The sequence below is a fragment of the Lissotriton helveticus genome, chromosome 1_1 (assembly GCF_964261635.1).
Source record: "Lissotriton helveticus chromosome 1_1, aLisHel1.1, whole genome shotgun sequence".
NCBI classification, from domain to species: Eukaryota; Metazoa; Chordata; class Amphibia; order Caudata; family Salamandridae; genus Lissotriton; species Lissotriton helveticus.
Window position 1 is genome coordinate 1512235035 of NC_136057.1, and position 16776 is coordinate 1512251810.

General features: G+C 46.5%; 1 protein-coding gene across 3 annotated transcripts in view; it reads right to left on the reverse strand.

Moving 5' to 3' along the window:
- The window catches only part of LOC144828578 (zinc finger protein 567-like), a 548232-nt gene that overhangs the window by 509498 nt on the left and 21958 nt on the right, over nt 1–16776 (reverse strand). For all 3 annotated transcript variants that reach the window (XM_078686893.1, XM_078686884.1, XM_078686876.1), the window contains exon 2: nt 9452–9578. In XM_078686893.1, coding sequence (XP_078543019.1) covers nt 9452–9578 — 127 coding nt within the window. The remainder of the gene's footprint in view (nt 1–9451; nt 9579–16776) is intronic.

Sequence of the window (16776 nt, forward strand, 5' to 3'; positions counted from 1 at the left end):
TGTAGTTACATAATTCAGTAGATGTCGTTACGTGGCTTGGCATGGTTGATGACATTTGTAAAAATCTGATGTAAGTACTGGAGCCGTCTATGCTTTCACTTGTATCATACTACTTTGGTAGATATTTCAACAGCTGGACATGCACGACATCTATGTTTTTTTTTAATAATCCAATTGATTTGTTTTTCCCCAGTGTTTCATGAACACTACAATCATATAATTATCTTAATGTCACCTACCTCAGAGAAACACAAAAAAAAGAAAACAAGAAAGGATTACATTTTAGTTCGGTTCATCACGTTCAATCAGATGTCAATGTGGGTTTGTGCCCGGAGTACGGCGCTTAATATCAGATGACAATCAAATTATGACAGGTACACTTGGCTCAGGGACAGCAGAGGGATGCATATCGCTTGACCTAGGGCAGGCATTTGATTCGTTACACAGGCACATCATGCTCTACGCCCTCTCCAGGTTTGACATACTAGCCAAATATATTGCATGGGTGCGGCTATTATACAAATACCCCACATCTCGCGCACGCACAGAACGACATATATCACAACAATACATAGTGGCTAGGGGCACCAGGCAAGGATGCTCACTCTCGCCTTTATTGTTCATATTGGCATTGGAACCCCTATTGCATAGGATCCGCTCCCTATCCGGAGGGACCGCATTGGGCTGGATTAGATCCTATCTGAGCAACCGGACGTTCCAGATCTCGTCCTCACACGCACAGTCGGACACTTTTCTGTCACCTCATGGCGTGCCCCAGGGCTCAATTTTAAGTCCGTTATTTTTCAACCTATATCTCCGCCCCCTCGCTGATCTAGCAGAGCGGGTAGGTCTCGAACTCATGACCTACGCGGATGACTCACAGATTATTTTTTCCCTTACCAACTCAGAGTCTTCATCCCCTTCAGCCCTGAAACTTGGTCTCCAGGAGGTCTTCAGCTGGATGTCAACTAACCAGCTGAAGCTTAATGGGGAGAAGACAGAGATTCTTCTCTTGGGAAAAAATCGTGATCTGTGGCAGGATAGGCATTGGCCGCCATCTATGGGCGTTTTCCCCAGTCCGGCTACCCAGGTTAGAAACCTTGGGGTGTGTATCGATGATTCTTTGTCGATGAAGCAGCAGGCCAATAAAGTGGCTGGTACATGTCTCACCATCATTAAATGGCTGCGGAAGATTATCTGGATGCTACCTGTGGATACCCAGAAGACCGTAGTCAATGCGCTAATAACATCTAGGCTTGACTACGGTAACATTCTCTATCTGGGCTCCAATTTAGCCGTAGTCAGACAACTACAATTGGTCCAGAACTCCGCAGCCAGGCTGTTGTGTAAGATCCCTAGGACAGCAAGGATCTCGAAGCACCTTAAAGACCTACACTGGTTGAAAGTTGAAAACCGGGTCCGGTTTAAGGCCTTGACCTATATGTTCAAGATCAGGGCAGGAACCGCACCACGGTACCTGCAGAACTTGGTTAGGCCCCATGTTCCTGTACGAAATCTCCGTTCCTTAAATGGAGCAACTTTCGTGGTTCCCAGATTCAAACTGGCCCGAATGGGAGGTAAATCTTTTTCCCACTTGGGACCAGTTCTTTGGAACTCCCTCCCTTTAGCCTTGCGCAAAGAGGAAAATTTCGCCAGTTTTAAGAAAAAAGTTAAAACCTGGCTGTTTAATAAATAATTGTTTAAATTACTGGTTGTTGTTTTTTTTGACGGCATTTGCTTTTCTGTATTTCGTTCTCTTAGCCATGGCGCCGGGAAACCCTTTGTGGGTATCTGTGCGCATTACAAGTGTAAAAAATAAAATAAATAAATAAAATATCCAGGTGTGAGGGAATAGCGAGAGGCCCCGCGACGCATATGGTCTCTGCTTATGCCGACAATATCATTTTATACATAAAAGATATGGATATGAACCTCAAACCCCTGCACTCAACTTTTGATTTTTTTCGGGAGTTGTCTAGCCTCACGATCAATGCCGCCAAATCTTATGTTTACTTCTTTGACGGCCCCACGCGTAGTGGGCAGTTGCGTTTTGGCCAACAGGAATTCAGTATAGCACCTGACATCTTCAGGTATGTGGGTATACAGGTCTATCGAGATACAACAGACCTGCTAGAAGGCAATCTGACTCGCGTGGTCACTGCTCTCAGAGCTCAGGTTAAGTTTTGGAACTCACTCCCCCTGTCGGTGGCTGGAAGGGTTGCCATAACTAAAATGGTGTTCTTGCCAAGGCTGCTTTATTACTTCGGGGGGGGGGGGGGGGACTTTTTAATTATTGAACTCTCTAATGACAGAACTGATTTGGGGTACAGGTCGCAGACGAACTGGCCTAATGAAACTGCTACTGAGTACAGGTCAGGGTGGACTGGGAGTGCCAGTTTTGAAGGCATACAGCTATGCTTGCCAACTGAAGTGGCTGGCGTATTGGTTAGCGGGACGCAACTTGCAGGAAATAGGTGTATCACATCGGGACTGGGACCGAGGTTATATCCACAGACTCCTACTACCCAAGGCCCAGATCCCGACAATGGCGCCCCACCTGTTACGATAGCGCTGACATACTGGAGACACGCACTGCGATATACAAAGCAAACATCACCATATGCTCCCACCACTGGGTATTCCCCTACAGACAGGGGTGGTGACTAATCGTGCTCTGCGGGCGTGGTCCGACACGAGAATTACTACAGTAGGGGCCTTCTTCTCGGAAGGGGTTCTAATGTCACATGAAGCATTTGTACATGAGCAAGGAACCTCGGATAGACTGTTCCTTTTACACGCCAGTATTTCAAGATTTATTAGAGACACATGGACCCATGGGGGTACCGAACCCGCTACAAACACACTCATCACTATGCAGTACTTAATGGGACATGGGGCACACTGGAACAAATGGTTGTCATGGGGGATCCGCACCGCAGCGTCCATCTCATTGCAGCCACTCCGGGAAAGATGGGCAAGTGACATGGGTCGTGATTTGACAGATAAAGAATGGGACACCATAATAGGCTACCCCAAGAAGGTATGTCGCAATACCAAATTCAAATTCATTCAATTGATGCTGTTAGACAGAGCATATTTGACCCCACGCAGGCTGAGCACCATGTTCCCTGGGGCGGAAGACGCCTGCCCCCGTTGTCATGCACCCAACGCGGGACTGATACACATGGTGTGGGACTGCCCAAGATTAAGACACTACTGGACGTCAGTGTGTCGGATACTGTCAACTATCGCCCCCATACGCAACAATGACACAATGGAATATTGTATACTAGGCCTGGGACCCTGTGGAAAGAAGGATAATCCAACTCATAAATTCGCTAACCTTGCACTGCTCCTAGCAAAAAGAAACATCACAATACGGTGGAAAGCCTCTAGGGCTCCATCCTTACAGGAGTGGCATGCGGAAATGATCGGATGGGGTAAATCAGAGGGGGCTGAACTACAAAGGGAAGAATACAGGGGCCTACGTAGAACACTGATATCTATGGCTTGGAATATGATGATGGAAGAATATACTGCGATAGATATACTATCATACTGAGAACGGATAGATGCTCCTTACCTGAGTACCTGAGTAGGGAGGACTGCAAATGTCTGTGATGGCACTGTTCTCTCATCACGGAAGGGGTGGGAAATGTGTAGTGTGTATTACAGAGGCATGGCTGCACAGGAGACGGATTAAGCACGTGAATATGCTATTACTCAGGAAGCGGGCCGAGCACCAGGAGGTGGGAGGGATAGGGGAGTTTGTTATTGTAGGTTCGATGTAAAATGTGACGATATGTCTGCAAATTTCAATGTCCTAATGGGGCTGTGTTTAGATCAGAGGAACTCGTATGATGGGAATGTACATTGTTTCGAAACTATGGACCTAATTATTTGTATCTAAAAATGTCATACTGTTTTTCACAGCCTGTATAGACTCCCTAAGAACGCTGTTGAGACCTGATGTATAACTGCTGTAAACACAACTGACGTAAACTGTACAAATAGACAGTCTGTATGTTGCCTTACACTATATGTATATCTGTTGAGCAAAATCAATAAAAATATGTTATAAAAAAGAAAAAGAAATACATTAAAGATTACATGAATATAGTGGGTGGAGACTGGAATGATGTCATGGATGGACGCATGGATAGGTACAGACCATGTGGGGGGCCTATAACACACGTTCCCACTAAACTGAATGGTATGGTACGGGGGATGGGTTGGATCGATGCATGGCGGTACCATCACCCGCATAGCCGAGAATATACATACGTCTCTGCAGTGCACAAGTCCTTCTCCAGACTCGATTACTTGTTTGTTCCTAATACCTGGATGGGGAGAGTAGCTTCTTTGTCTATACTCCGCGTGGCCTATCGGATCACTCTCCGGTTGCGATGGATGTGCACCTTGGTAGGATGCGGCAGCCCTTTAGGTGGCGCCTGTCCACATGGCAGCTACAACAAGATGACTACAGGTCGCACATGCGCGAAGCCATCTCTCGATACTGGGACAGTAATGATCAGCCCGAAATGGACGTTATAACCCTTTGGGAGGCTTTAAAACCCGTGCTCCGGGGGGTAGATATCGCCTGGTGCGCAGCGGCGCGTAAGTCCCGCAGGAGAGAGGTAGAGGAGACTGCGCAGCGGGTTCGAGACCTTGAGGGAGAGAGCACTGCTGGGGGGCATGCAGACACCGTTGGGCAGCTGTTACTGATGCAACATACATATAACTCTCTCCTAATGGATGAGGCACGCCAACTGTGGTTGGCTACACAGAGTAGGATTTACCAATGGGGTGACAAATCCAGTGCCATGCTCTACAGGCTCTGTCAGGGAACTTTCCATGCGCAGTCCCTACCGGGACTTCGCGATGAGGCAGGGGATCCTATGACGGCCCCGGTGGAACTGGCGGCCAGCTTTGCCCGACACTATGAGGCCCAATATGCCCCCCGTGAGGTCGTCCCAGAAGCAGAGGTAGATAAATTCCTAGCAGATCTCCCGCCGCGGGCTCTCTCTGATGAGGACCTTGACCAACTGGACCACCCACTGTCCTTGGAAGAATTGATTGCGGCACTCGGGGAACTGAACACCGGTAAGGCCCCTGGGCCTAATGGGTTCCCGTGTGAATTTTTGAAGACATTCCATGTTCAACTGGGGGCGCGCTACAGACAGGCACTGGAGGCGGCCAGAGACCGTGGTCGCCTGCCGGCTGACTGGCGACACGCCGAGATTGTTGTCTTCTGTAAACCGGGAAGGCCCCCGGAGCAGCATGCATCATATAGACCGATTTCGCTCCTGAATGTTGAAGCGAAAATACTGACGAAGGCCCTGGCCAACCGCCTCCTCCCGTATATTACGGACCTGGTTCACCCTGACATGGCCGGGTTTATGCCCCATAGGGCAACAAGGCACAACATCCGTTGCGCGCAGATGGTGATAGGGACGGCCCGAGCTGCCGAGATCCCGACAGCGCTTCTCCTGGCTGACATTGATAGAGCCTTCGATTCCGTAAGCTGGGTCTATCTTCGTGCGCTTCTGGCTCGCCTGAACTTTGGACCCCGCTTCCTCTCGTATCTGCACTTACTATACACGGACCTGACGGCGTCGGTGAGGATAGCGGGAGCGATTTCAGACCCCTTCCCCATAGGCCGAGGCACCCGACAGGGCTGCCCCCTATCGCCATACTTATTCGCCCTAGCCATGGAGCCGCTGGCGGCATGGGTGAGAATAGACGCGCAGTTGCGGGGACTTGAGTGGGTGCGGGGACCGTCCGATCGTATTGCACTATATGCGGACGATGTCCTTTTCTTCCTCACGGACATAAATAAATCTGGACCCAGAGTTCTTGAAATAATGCGGGTGTTTGGGGAGGTATCTGGCCTGCACCTGAATACACGTAAATCCACGCTGTGGGTGCTAGGAGAGCGCGGAGGACATGGACCTTGGGCGTCAACGCTGCAGGAGGCGGCGGGAGGCATCAAATACCTAGGCGTATTCCTAACGGACATTCCGGGGATTGCCTGGACCCGCAATGTGGTGCCGGTTTGGGACCGAGCTCGATCTGATATGAAGATATGGTCCAGGATGCCCCTGAATATATATGGCCGCTCTGCCATTTTTAAGATGGTGGCTCTCCCGCGCCTTCTATACCAGTTGCAAAATCATCCGTACCCGATTGCGCCGCTCTGGTTTAGACAAGTGAACTCTGCTCTGAGTCAGTTTCTCTGGGCTGGCGGGGCGGCCAGAGTGGCGCTCCGCACCTGTTTCCTCTCCACGTACTGTGGAGGTCTGGCGACTTCGGACATTCTATCCTATTACCAGGCGTCCCACCTTCTTGTACTAAATGACTGGTGGTATGGGGACCGGGGCTACCCGGCTTACGCCCTTGAAAGGTACCTGATGGACCCCGACACGCTACATACCATCCTTTACTCGGCAGGCAAACGGAAAAAACTCCCAATGGTTACTCAAGTGGTTTTCTGAGTGTGGCGTGGAACCCTACGCCGTATGGGATGGTGGAATGTCTTAACAAAGGAAACGCCATTGTGGCACAATGGCCGTCTACCGGAGCTAGCGGCTCTCCCGGGGTTCCGAGGCTGGGATGACATTGGCATCTCGACGTTGGGCCACGTTATGACAGGCAAGACCCTCAAATCGTTCCAGAGTCTGAAAGATGAATATGATATGCCACAGACCCAATTTTATAAATATTTACAGTTCCGCCATGCCTTGTCCCCCTCTTTAATAGGCTTAGACACGCTACCCGAATTTAGCCCCCTTGAGGCCAAGGTGATTATGGGGGAATTGGGTAATAAGAAAATCTCCACTATATACCAAACACTAGTCACGCACTGTTCTTCTTCACTAGATAAGCTACGTAAAGTGTGGGAGGAAGATATAGGTGCCTTGGAGGAGGAGGACTGGAGGGAGGCCTTAGAGGCTCCACGAGGGGCGGCTGTGGCAGTGCGATTGCGATTCATTCAGTTTAAATATTTGCATCGTGCATATTATACCAGAGAACGTTTATGGCGAGCTGGTCTGATTGCCTCCCCTGAGTGCCTGCGATGTGGTAGCACAGTGGGCACGTTTCTACATACAGTATGGTCGTGTGTGAGGCTGACACGGTTCTGGACAGGTGTGTGGGATTGCCTATCCGAGGTGCTGGGCTGGGACCTCCCCCGCTCCCCGAAGCTGGGCCTCCTTCACGTAATGGAACAGGTTGGTGGGAATATTTATAAACGCCATCTACTGCTTCTGGGCCTCACGGTGGCCAAAAGAGATGTAGCTCGAGCCTGGAAAGATCCCAGGGCTCCCTTACTAGAGGTGTGGAAGAGAGGATTGGACTTTACCATGGGACTGGAACGTCCGGTCTTTGAAGCCAGAGGCTGCCCTCGTAAACACTTTAAAATATGGAAGCGTTGGGCAGAATATAGAGGGCTCTGGCTGGAACCGCCAATGCAACGTGACTCTGACGTAGAACACTTGCGGGTTGATTCTGGGTGAAAAGGGCTATACACTGCTAGTGATTCCAAGAACTCTTACTTTGAATCGTATGAACACTGTGCCGGGGGGGGGGGGGGTGGTTCTGGGAGGGAAGGGCCAGGGAGAGTGTGGGGGGAGGGGAGTTGGTGGGGATCCTTTCATCCCAAAATGTTGATTGCAATGCTATTATGTGTTGATTGTCTTATTTGCTCACTGGACCCTTGATACATGGGGGACGGTGTCCTATTTGTAATGCTTTATCAACGAAATAAAATCTGTTCTGAAAAAAAAAAAAAAAGATTACATGAATGATATGGGGCACGCGGTCTATTTTGATGACCCCCTGTCTATGGGTAACATTTCCAGAAAAGTTTTTTAAAAGTCTAGTATGGCTCACCTGGAGGCAATCAGATTTGCTGGAGCAGCCTCACGACCTATGGTACTTCAAAACCAACTGCTGTTAAGTACCTTTGGCATTCAGCCTTATTTAACCGATATGTCAAACGGCTATGATAGACTAGTTCCGACTCGTTTCAGACTTAACATCTTCCATCGTTTGGTAATCTTTCCTTCAACCAACGACTGGTCTAAAATTCTGTGCCCCTGCCCGTGTGTCGAGGTTTCCCAGTAAACCACTTTGCATGCAGTAATATTCTGTAAATTCTACATTAAAACAGAAGGGAATGGATCGTTCCCATTTTAAAATTATGGGGTTTGAAGCAATGCCGCCCAGTTTTTAGTGCACTGCAGATTTTAGACATTGAATGTTTTACAAGAGAAATAGTCTAATTTTTAAAAAGTATAATCAGGAGTAGAAACAGTTTTTAATGTGTTAATGTTAAATGACAGGACTTAGCACCACTTACTCTTAGTTTTATATGTAACTATGACTGTCAAATGAATTATTTTAATACTCTTTCAAAATGTCTTATTTATTTCTGCAATACCATGTATTCTTTTATGATTTTTTTGTATTACAAAAATCGAATAAAGCTTGATTTTGAGTGAGTGACACATTTAACACCCATGTTGTGGGTACCCTTGGTCCCATTTACTAGGGACTTGTAATGGGGTTAAAGTCCTTGCCAATTGGAAGTTCCAATTTGCTTACATCGTTTTTAGGGAGAGAGCACTGACACTGGGGCCTGGGCACAGGCTTCAGTCCACTTTCAGTCATAACGATCAGCACTGGGGCAAAACGTGTGGGGGTGACCAAACGAAAAGGGCACCTTCCTAGTTATAGCAGCCTTTGTGTGGTTTCAAATAAAAACATACTCCAGAACAAAAACCAAAATGTAAACCAGAATATCAATGTTTAATAGCAGCAATGGGCTACACACATAGCCCAACAATAATAAATTAAATAACAGCCAACAACTATGGAGGCTATGATGACTGTCAGAAGGTAACACCAAATGGGCTATGAACACAGCCCAATATAACGAAATACCAGCACCAACCATAGGGATTATGCTGGCTGCCAATACGGGTTTATTTCTTCTTCAAAGAAATAACAGATACTTGGAAAATTATGTCTCATCAAATCCATGTACATATGTGTCTACATAAAACAGGTAATTTTCTGTATAAATCCTTATGCCTCTTTTGCAAAACAATGATCATTTTACTTTTACATTATATAAACATGTATTCATAAATTACAAAAACTTAAAAATTCAATGAAAAAAGCAAAGTTTAAAGCTTAGTTATAGTTAGGAAATCCTAAAGTTACGGTTACCACTAACAGTTATAACTAGTGCCCTGTCCGAAATGTCCTATGATTCGCACACCTACCTACACACTGTTAACATGCTAGCCACACTACATGAACTATAACTAGTGCTTTCTCCAGCCATACGCTTACATGATTTATAGTACATTAAATAATAGTATTTAGAACACTCATTAAACCTCCAATTACATCTTTTACATATATATATATCAGAGTGTAATTTTACCTAATGCGACTAAAGCCTGGTGAATATCCTTCATCACATTCCTGTAGAGCTCCTTTTGCCATTCATGTAAAAGCTTCCACTCGACTTCAGAGAAACAGGCTGTCACATCCTGGAAACACACTGGTGCCTGAGAAAGAACGCAAATTGCATATAAGATACAAAGTCACAGTGAAATATCCGATAGGAAGCAATATTCACAAGAACTTGTTTTTCGGCCTGGCCCTTTCCCTGGTTCATTCCCAAGTACCAGCTATAACTTACTAGTGTAGACAAGGACATGGGTAAACTGGAGCTTCACCTGGCATAAAACACGTCAGTGTGGCTATCTAGGCAGAGGACCTGGCTGCATGAAGGTAACACAGAGGCAAGCCATGATACCAATACACAACATGCCCAAAACGACTGCCTCTGCCTGCAACCTTTCAAGTACGCTCTAATTAATGCTCATGGAGTTACTAAACACTTATGATTGATGATTTGAAGTGCCCTTGGCCGCAAGTTGAAGTAGCACTTAGCGCAAACACCTTTTATCGCCGTTTTATGACAGCAGGTTTATGGAGGAAGTAATAAGTGACAAACACTCTTAGACCTTCTTATAACTGTTATGGTGGATGTGTTCTGCTTTTTTCCTGCTGCAGTTTTTTTCTGCTTATTGTAATTTGATGTTGCTGGGTTGTACTTTGTTGTGTTGTGTTCTATTTTTCGGAGTTATGTTCAGTTAGGTTTTCATTTTTGTTTTTTGTATGTTATTGTGCTTACTTTGGAAATGTCAACACACGTAGCTGCATTTCAGGCTAAAAGCAGCAGATACTTTTAAAGTCCCTGTGATAACCATTTACCGCTGTATAACGTAGTTAAAATAACGGTCCTCCGGCTTTAAGACACCAACAAGTCCAAAACTGTAGCAGAGATCACGCTTTAATTAGCAGTGCTCCCTTTTAGGTGGCCCATGTGCCTCATTTTGTGATATCCAGAGTATCCAGAGTATCTCTTTCATTTGGAGTACAATCCTCCATTTAAGTGGCCAGGAGAACCCAATGTAACTTGTAACACTGTAATTCAACTTATTTTAACACACCAGATTTACCAAATGTATTTATAACCCAACAGTTACAACACCAACTAAAATTAAGTAGACAGGGATGCTATGCCCTTCTATCGCAAAAACAAAACAAGCATTGGCATAGCCAATAGGTCTTGCCTTTGGGAACTTATAAGTGTTTAGCAAGAGATTACGGGCCCGATTCACAGAAGTAACTTAAGACAAAATCCTAAACTTACTACCATTTTGGTATTCACAGAAGGCACTTACTCATTTTGGGATTCACAGAAGGCACTTACTAATTTCTGTATTCACAGAAGTTAGGAGTCCTAACTTTAGGACTCCTAAATGCCTTCTGTGAATACCGAAAGTCTTAAAGTTAGGATTTTTCTCAGTTTAGGAGTAGTAAAGTTAGTACTCCTAATTTTAGGACTCCTAAATGCCTCTGTGAATACCGAAAGTCTTAACATTAGGATTTTTCTCAGTTTAGGAGTAGTAAAGTTAGGATTTTTCTCAGTTTAGGAGTAGTAAAGTTAGGACTCCTAACTTTACTACTCTTAAACTGAGAAAAATCCTAACTTCAAGACTTTCGGTATTCACAGAAGACATTTAGGAGTCCTAAAGTAAGGAGTCCTAACTTTACTACTCCTAAACTGAGAAAAATCCTAACTTTAAGACTTTCGGTATTCACAGAAGGCATTTAGGAGTCCTAACTTCTGTAAATACCGAAATAAGTAAGTGCCTTCTGCGAATACCAAAATGAGTAAGGGCCAGATTGATCAAACAAAAATCCGCTCGCAAAGGGCCAGATTCTGAGAATCTGGCCCTTTGCGAGCGGTATTTTTGCATTTGGGATGCATCATCCCAAATGCAAAAATCGCAATTCTAGAAATCGCTAAATTGCGATTATTTACATTTAAGGAATCTCAATTTGAGATTCCTTAAATGCAATGCATGAAAGTGTTTAAAATTGCGAATTCGCAAATAGGGCACGCAAATTACCATGAAGTACAACTTCGTGGTAATTTGCAAAAACTTTGAAAAATGCACTAAAGTGCACTTTTCAAAGTTCCATGTTGCGCACACACATGCCCTAAGGGCATGCGTTTGTGCAACATATGTGCACATATCAATTTATGGGGTGCAACAGGGTGTCCTTTGGACACCCCTGCACCCTTGAAATCGCAATCTCAATTTGCGAATCGCTAATTGCGATTCGGAAATTGAGATTGTCTTCCCATTCATTCCTATGGGCCTCTAGGCCCATGGGAATGAATGGGGAGGTATTCCTTAATTGCGACTCGCAATTTGCGAGTCGCAATTAGGGAATTCTAAGAAATCGCTATTTTTTAAGTGATTTCTTGATGCATTCCATTTTGCAATTCCTTAATAGCGAATCGGTATTTCTCGCTATTAAGGAATCGCAAATTGGTTTGTTGATGCATCTGGGGGTAAGTGCCTTCTGTGAATACCAAAATGGTAGTAAGTTTAGGATTTTGTCTTAAGTTAGTTCTGGGAATCGGGCCCATTGACTTTACCTATGTCTTTAAGCTGTTCTGTACAGAAGTTTGCAGCATGCTGAAAAGTTATAATAAAGAAGTGTCAGAAGCATTTTTGTTACCTTAGATATGACCAAAAATGCATAATGTACAACTAAACGACCATATGAAAAAAGTATTACAAATAATGTCTTGAGGTTTTTTTGTCCTTTCAATGCTGGCAACTTGCATCTGCCTGTCCCAATTGTCGCTTGTTGTGGGTTTTTTTTGTTATGGGGGGCATAAATAACAGGAGGGTGAAGGTTAGTCAGTCAGTCAGTGAGAGTGAGTGAGAGAGTCAGTCAGTGAGAGTGAGAGAGTCAGTCAGTGAGAGTGAGAGAGTTAGTCAGTCAGTGAGAGAGTGAGAGTCAGTCAGTGAGAGAGTGAGAGTCAGTCAGTGAGAGTGAGTCAGAGAGCGAGTCAGTCAGTGAGTGAAAGAGAGTGAGTCAGTGACATAGTCAGTCAGTGAGAGTGAGTTAGTTTTTAAGCGAGAGTCAATCTTTAAGCGAGAGTCAGTCTTTTAGCGAGAGTCAGTCTTTTAGCGAGAGTCAGGTAGTCAGTCAGAGAGTGTCAGTCAGTGAAAAGAGTCAGTCAGTCAGAGAGAGTCAGTCAGTGAGAGAGAGTCCGTCAGTGAGAGTCCGTCAGTGAGAGAGAGTCCGTCAGTGAGAGAGTCAGTCAGTGAGCGAGAGAGAGTCAGTCAGTGAGAGACAGAGAGTCAGTCAATGAGAGACAGAGAGTCAGTCAGGGAGAGAGAGTTAGTCACTGAGAGAGAGTCAGTGAGAGAGAGTCAGTGAGAGAGTCCATGAGTGAGTTCATGAGAGAGAGTCCGTGAGAGAGAGTCAGTGAGAGAGAGTGAGTTAGTCAGTTAGAATGTCAGTCAGTGAGAGAGAGTGAGTCAGTCAGTGAGAGTGAGTGAGTCAGTCAGTCATTGAGAGTGAGTCAGTCAGTCAGTGAGAGTGAGTCTGTGAGAGAGTGTCGGTGAGAGTCTGTGAGAGAGTGTCTGTGAGAGAGTGCCTGTGAGAGTGTCTGTGAGAGAGTCTGTGAGAGTGTGAGAGAGTGTCTGTGAGAGAGTGTCTGTGAGAGTGTGTCTGTGAGAGTGTGTCTGTGAGAGTCTGAGTCTGTGAGAGACTGTCTGTGGGAGAGTGTCTGAGAGTCTGTGAGAGAGTGTCTGTGAGAATCTGTGAGCGAGTGTCTGTGAGCGAGTGTCTGTGAAAGTGTGAGAGAGTGCCTGTGAGAGTGTGTCTGCGAGAGTGTGTCTGCGAGAGTGTGTCTGTGAGAGTCTGAGTCTGTGAGAGAGTGTCTGTGAGAGTGTCTGTGAGAGAGTGTGAGAGAGTGTCTGTGAGAGTGTGTCTGTGAGAGTGTGTCTGTGAGAGAGTGTCTGTGAGAGACTGTCTGTGGGAGAGTGTCTGAGAGTCTGTGAGAGAGTGTCTGTGAGAATCTGTGAGCGAGTGTCTGTGAGCGAGTGTCTGTGAAAGTGTGAGAGAGTGCCTGTGAGAGTGTGTCTGCGAGAGTGTGTCTGCGAGAGTGTGTCTGCGAGAGTCTGTGAGAGAGTGTCTGTGAGAGAGTGTCTGTGAGAGTCTGTGAGAGTGTGTCTGTGAGAGAGTCTGTGAGAGTGTCTGTGAGAGTGTCTGTGAGAGTGTCTGTGAGAGAGTGTCTGTGAGAGAGTGCCTGTGAGAGAGTCTGTGAGAGAGTGTCTGTGAGAGTCTGCGAGAGTGTGTCTGTGAGTGTCTGTGAGAGTCTGTGAGAGAGTGCCTGTGAGAGAGTGCCTGTGAGAGTGCCTGTGAGAGTGTGCCTGTGAGAGTGTCTGTGAGAGTCTGTGAGAGTGTCTAAGAGTCTGTGAGAGTGTCTAAGAGTCTATGAGAGTGTCTAAGAGTCTGTGAGTGTCTAAGAGTCTGTGAGAGTCTGAGAGAGTATTTGATTCTGTGAGAGTGTCTGTGAGTCTGTGAGAGAGTGTCTGAGCGAGTGTCTCTGAGCGAGTGTCTCTGAGCAAGTGTCTGTGAGCAAGTGTCTGTGAGCAAGTGTCTGTGAGCAAGTGTCTGTGAGCGAGTGTCTGTGAGCGAGTGTCTGTGAGCGAGTGTCTGTGAGCGAGTGTCTGTGAGCGAGTGTCTGTGAGCGAGTGTCTGTGAGCGAGTGTCTGTGAGCGAGTGTCTGTGAGCGAGTGTCTGTGAGCGAGTGTCTGTGAGCGAGTGTCTGTGAGCGAGTGTCTGTGAGCGTGTGAGAGAGTGCCTGTGAGAGTGTGTCTGCGAGAGTGTGTCTGAGAGAGTGTGTCTGCGAGAGTCTGTCTGTGAGAGTCTGTGAGAGAGTGTCTGTGAGAGTGTCTGTGAGAGTCTGTGAGAGTGTCTGTGAGTCTGTGAGAGAGTGCCTGTTAGAGAGTCTGTGAGAGAGTGTCTGTGAGAGCCTGTGAGAGTGTGTCTGTGAGAGTTTGTGAGAGAGTGTCTGTGAGAGTCTGAGAGAGTGTCTGAGAGTTTGTGAGAGAGTGTCTGTGAGAGTCTGAGAGAGTGTCTGTGAGAGTCAGAGAGTGTCTGAGAGTCTGTGAGAGAGTGTCTGTGAGAGAATGTCTGTGAGAGTCTGAGAGAGTATCTGATTCTGTGTGAGTGTCTGTGAGTCTGTGAGAGAGTGTCTGAGCGAGTGTCTCTGAGCGAGTGTCTCTGAGCAAGTGTCTGTGAGCAAGTGTCTGTGAGCAAGTGTCTGTGAGCAAGTGTCTGTGAGCAAGTGTCTGTGAGCAAGTGTCTGTGAGCAAGTGTCTGTGAGCAAGTGTCTGTGAGCGAGTGTCTGTGAGAGTGTGAGAGAGTGCCTGTGAGAGTGTGTCTGCGAGAGTGTGTCTGAGAGAGTGTGTCTGCGAGAGTCTGTCTGTGAGAGTCTGTGAGAGAGTGTCTGTGAGAGTGTCTGTGAGAGTCTGTGAGAGTGTCTGTGAGTCTGTGAGAGAGTGCCTGTTAGAGAGTCTGTGAGAGAGTGTCTGTGAGAGTCTGCGAGTGTGTCTGTGAGTGTCTGTGAGAGAGTGTCTGTGAGAGAGTGTCTGTGAGAGAGTGTCTGTGAGAGAGTGTCTGCGAAAGTCTGTGAGAGAGTGTCTGTGAGAGCCTGTGAGAGTGTGTCTGTGAGAGTGTGTCTGTGAGAGTTTGTGAGAGAGTGTCTGTGAGAGTCTGAGAGAGTGTCTGTGAGAGTCTGAGAGAGTGTCTGAGAGTTTGTGAGAGAGTGTCTGTGAGAGTCTGAGAGAGTGTCTGTGAGAGTCTGAGAGAGTGTCTGTGAGATTCGGGGTCTGTGAGTGTATGTGAGAGAGTGTCTGAGAGAGTCTGTGAGAGAGTGTCTGTGAGAGAATGTCTGTGAGAGTCTGAGAGAGTGTCTGTGAGATTCGGGGTCTGTGAGTGTATGTGAGAGAGTGTCTGAGAGAGTCTGTGAGAGTGTCTGTGAGAGTCTGAGAGTGTCTGTGAGACTCTGAGAGTGTCTGTGAGAGTCTGAGAGAGTGTCTGAGAGTCTGTGAGAGAGTGTCTGGGAGTCTGTGAGAGAGTGTCTGAGAGAGTCTGAGAGAGTGTCTGTGAGAGTCTGAGAGTGTCTGAGAGAGTGTCTGAGAGAGAGTGTCTGAGAGAGTGTCTGTGAGAGAGTGTCTGTGAGAGAGTGTCTGTGAGAGAGTGTCTGTGAGAGAGTGTCTGAGAAGGTCATTCAGTCCAGGTTTTATCTCTGCCTTAAAAGATTAGTGACCCTGCTGATCCCAGCATGCAATCAGGGCTACATGTACCAGAATGCAAAGTATAAATCTATACTGGATGAGCTATTCATGCGCTGGCCAGGAAAACTGGAGAGCTCTGCCAGCGGCACCCAGAAGAGATGTGCTCTCTCCCTACAGCTATAGGCGGATCGTGCTACGTGCTGGTATCTCCTCGCTGATGTTTAGATGGGGTGCACCTATCCATGCCCAAGGATGCGTGCTGGCAACATTTGCGCTTACCTCAGTGAGGCTACGGAAACAAATGTTAAAAGTCAACATGTGCTTGAGGGGTCTTACAGCTATACTGGCAGCCCAGTAGGTTAATGCACTTGCTGCATGATGATGGTCATAAAAATGTCACTGGTTCGGTTCAGTCCCATACTGGCAGTGTTATAAATATGTTAACTGCACTCGCAAGTGTCGAGTCCGCTCTCAGGCGATGGGTATTCTGAGGCTTTGTGGTAACATGTTTTTGTGCTGGGACTTTGATACCCTGACAGAAGGGTTAAAAGGAGCATATATTACTGCTCCCTCTCCAATTGCAACTTGACTAGTTGATAGTGTTGTTCATCATTTTCTCCTCACCTTGTAAGGGTGAACTTGGGAACACTATCAGCCACTCCTCTTTTATATGACCCCCCCTCCACTTGTCCATACAACTTAAAAACACTGAACCATAGTGTTTGTGGGGTGCCCGGGACAATTTTTGATCCCAATCCAACCCTGGGCCTTTGACGATTTTTAAGACTTTGAACGAATGGGCAGCATTTTTCTTTTGGAAAGGGGGCAGCCATTGGGAGGCAGTGTCAATTCAGGGGCCGTTTGAATTCATTCATGTGCTTCTTTTCGTGCTTGGCTAGTACTTCGGCTCTGAGCCACGCAGACCCTGGGCTCAGCTCTTCAGATGAATTGTGTGGTTTACGCACCTCTATTCAAACACTCAACCCCTCCAAGCACCTTGTATCAAAGGCACGTGTACTTATTAATACATGTGCATGTCATATGCATATCAAAAACAGTGGGAGAAACTAAGGATCTCAAT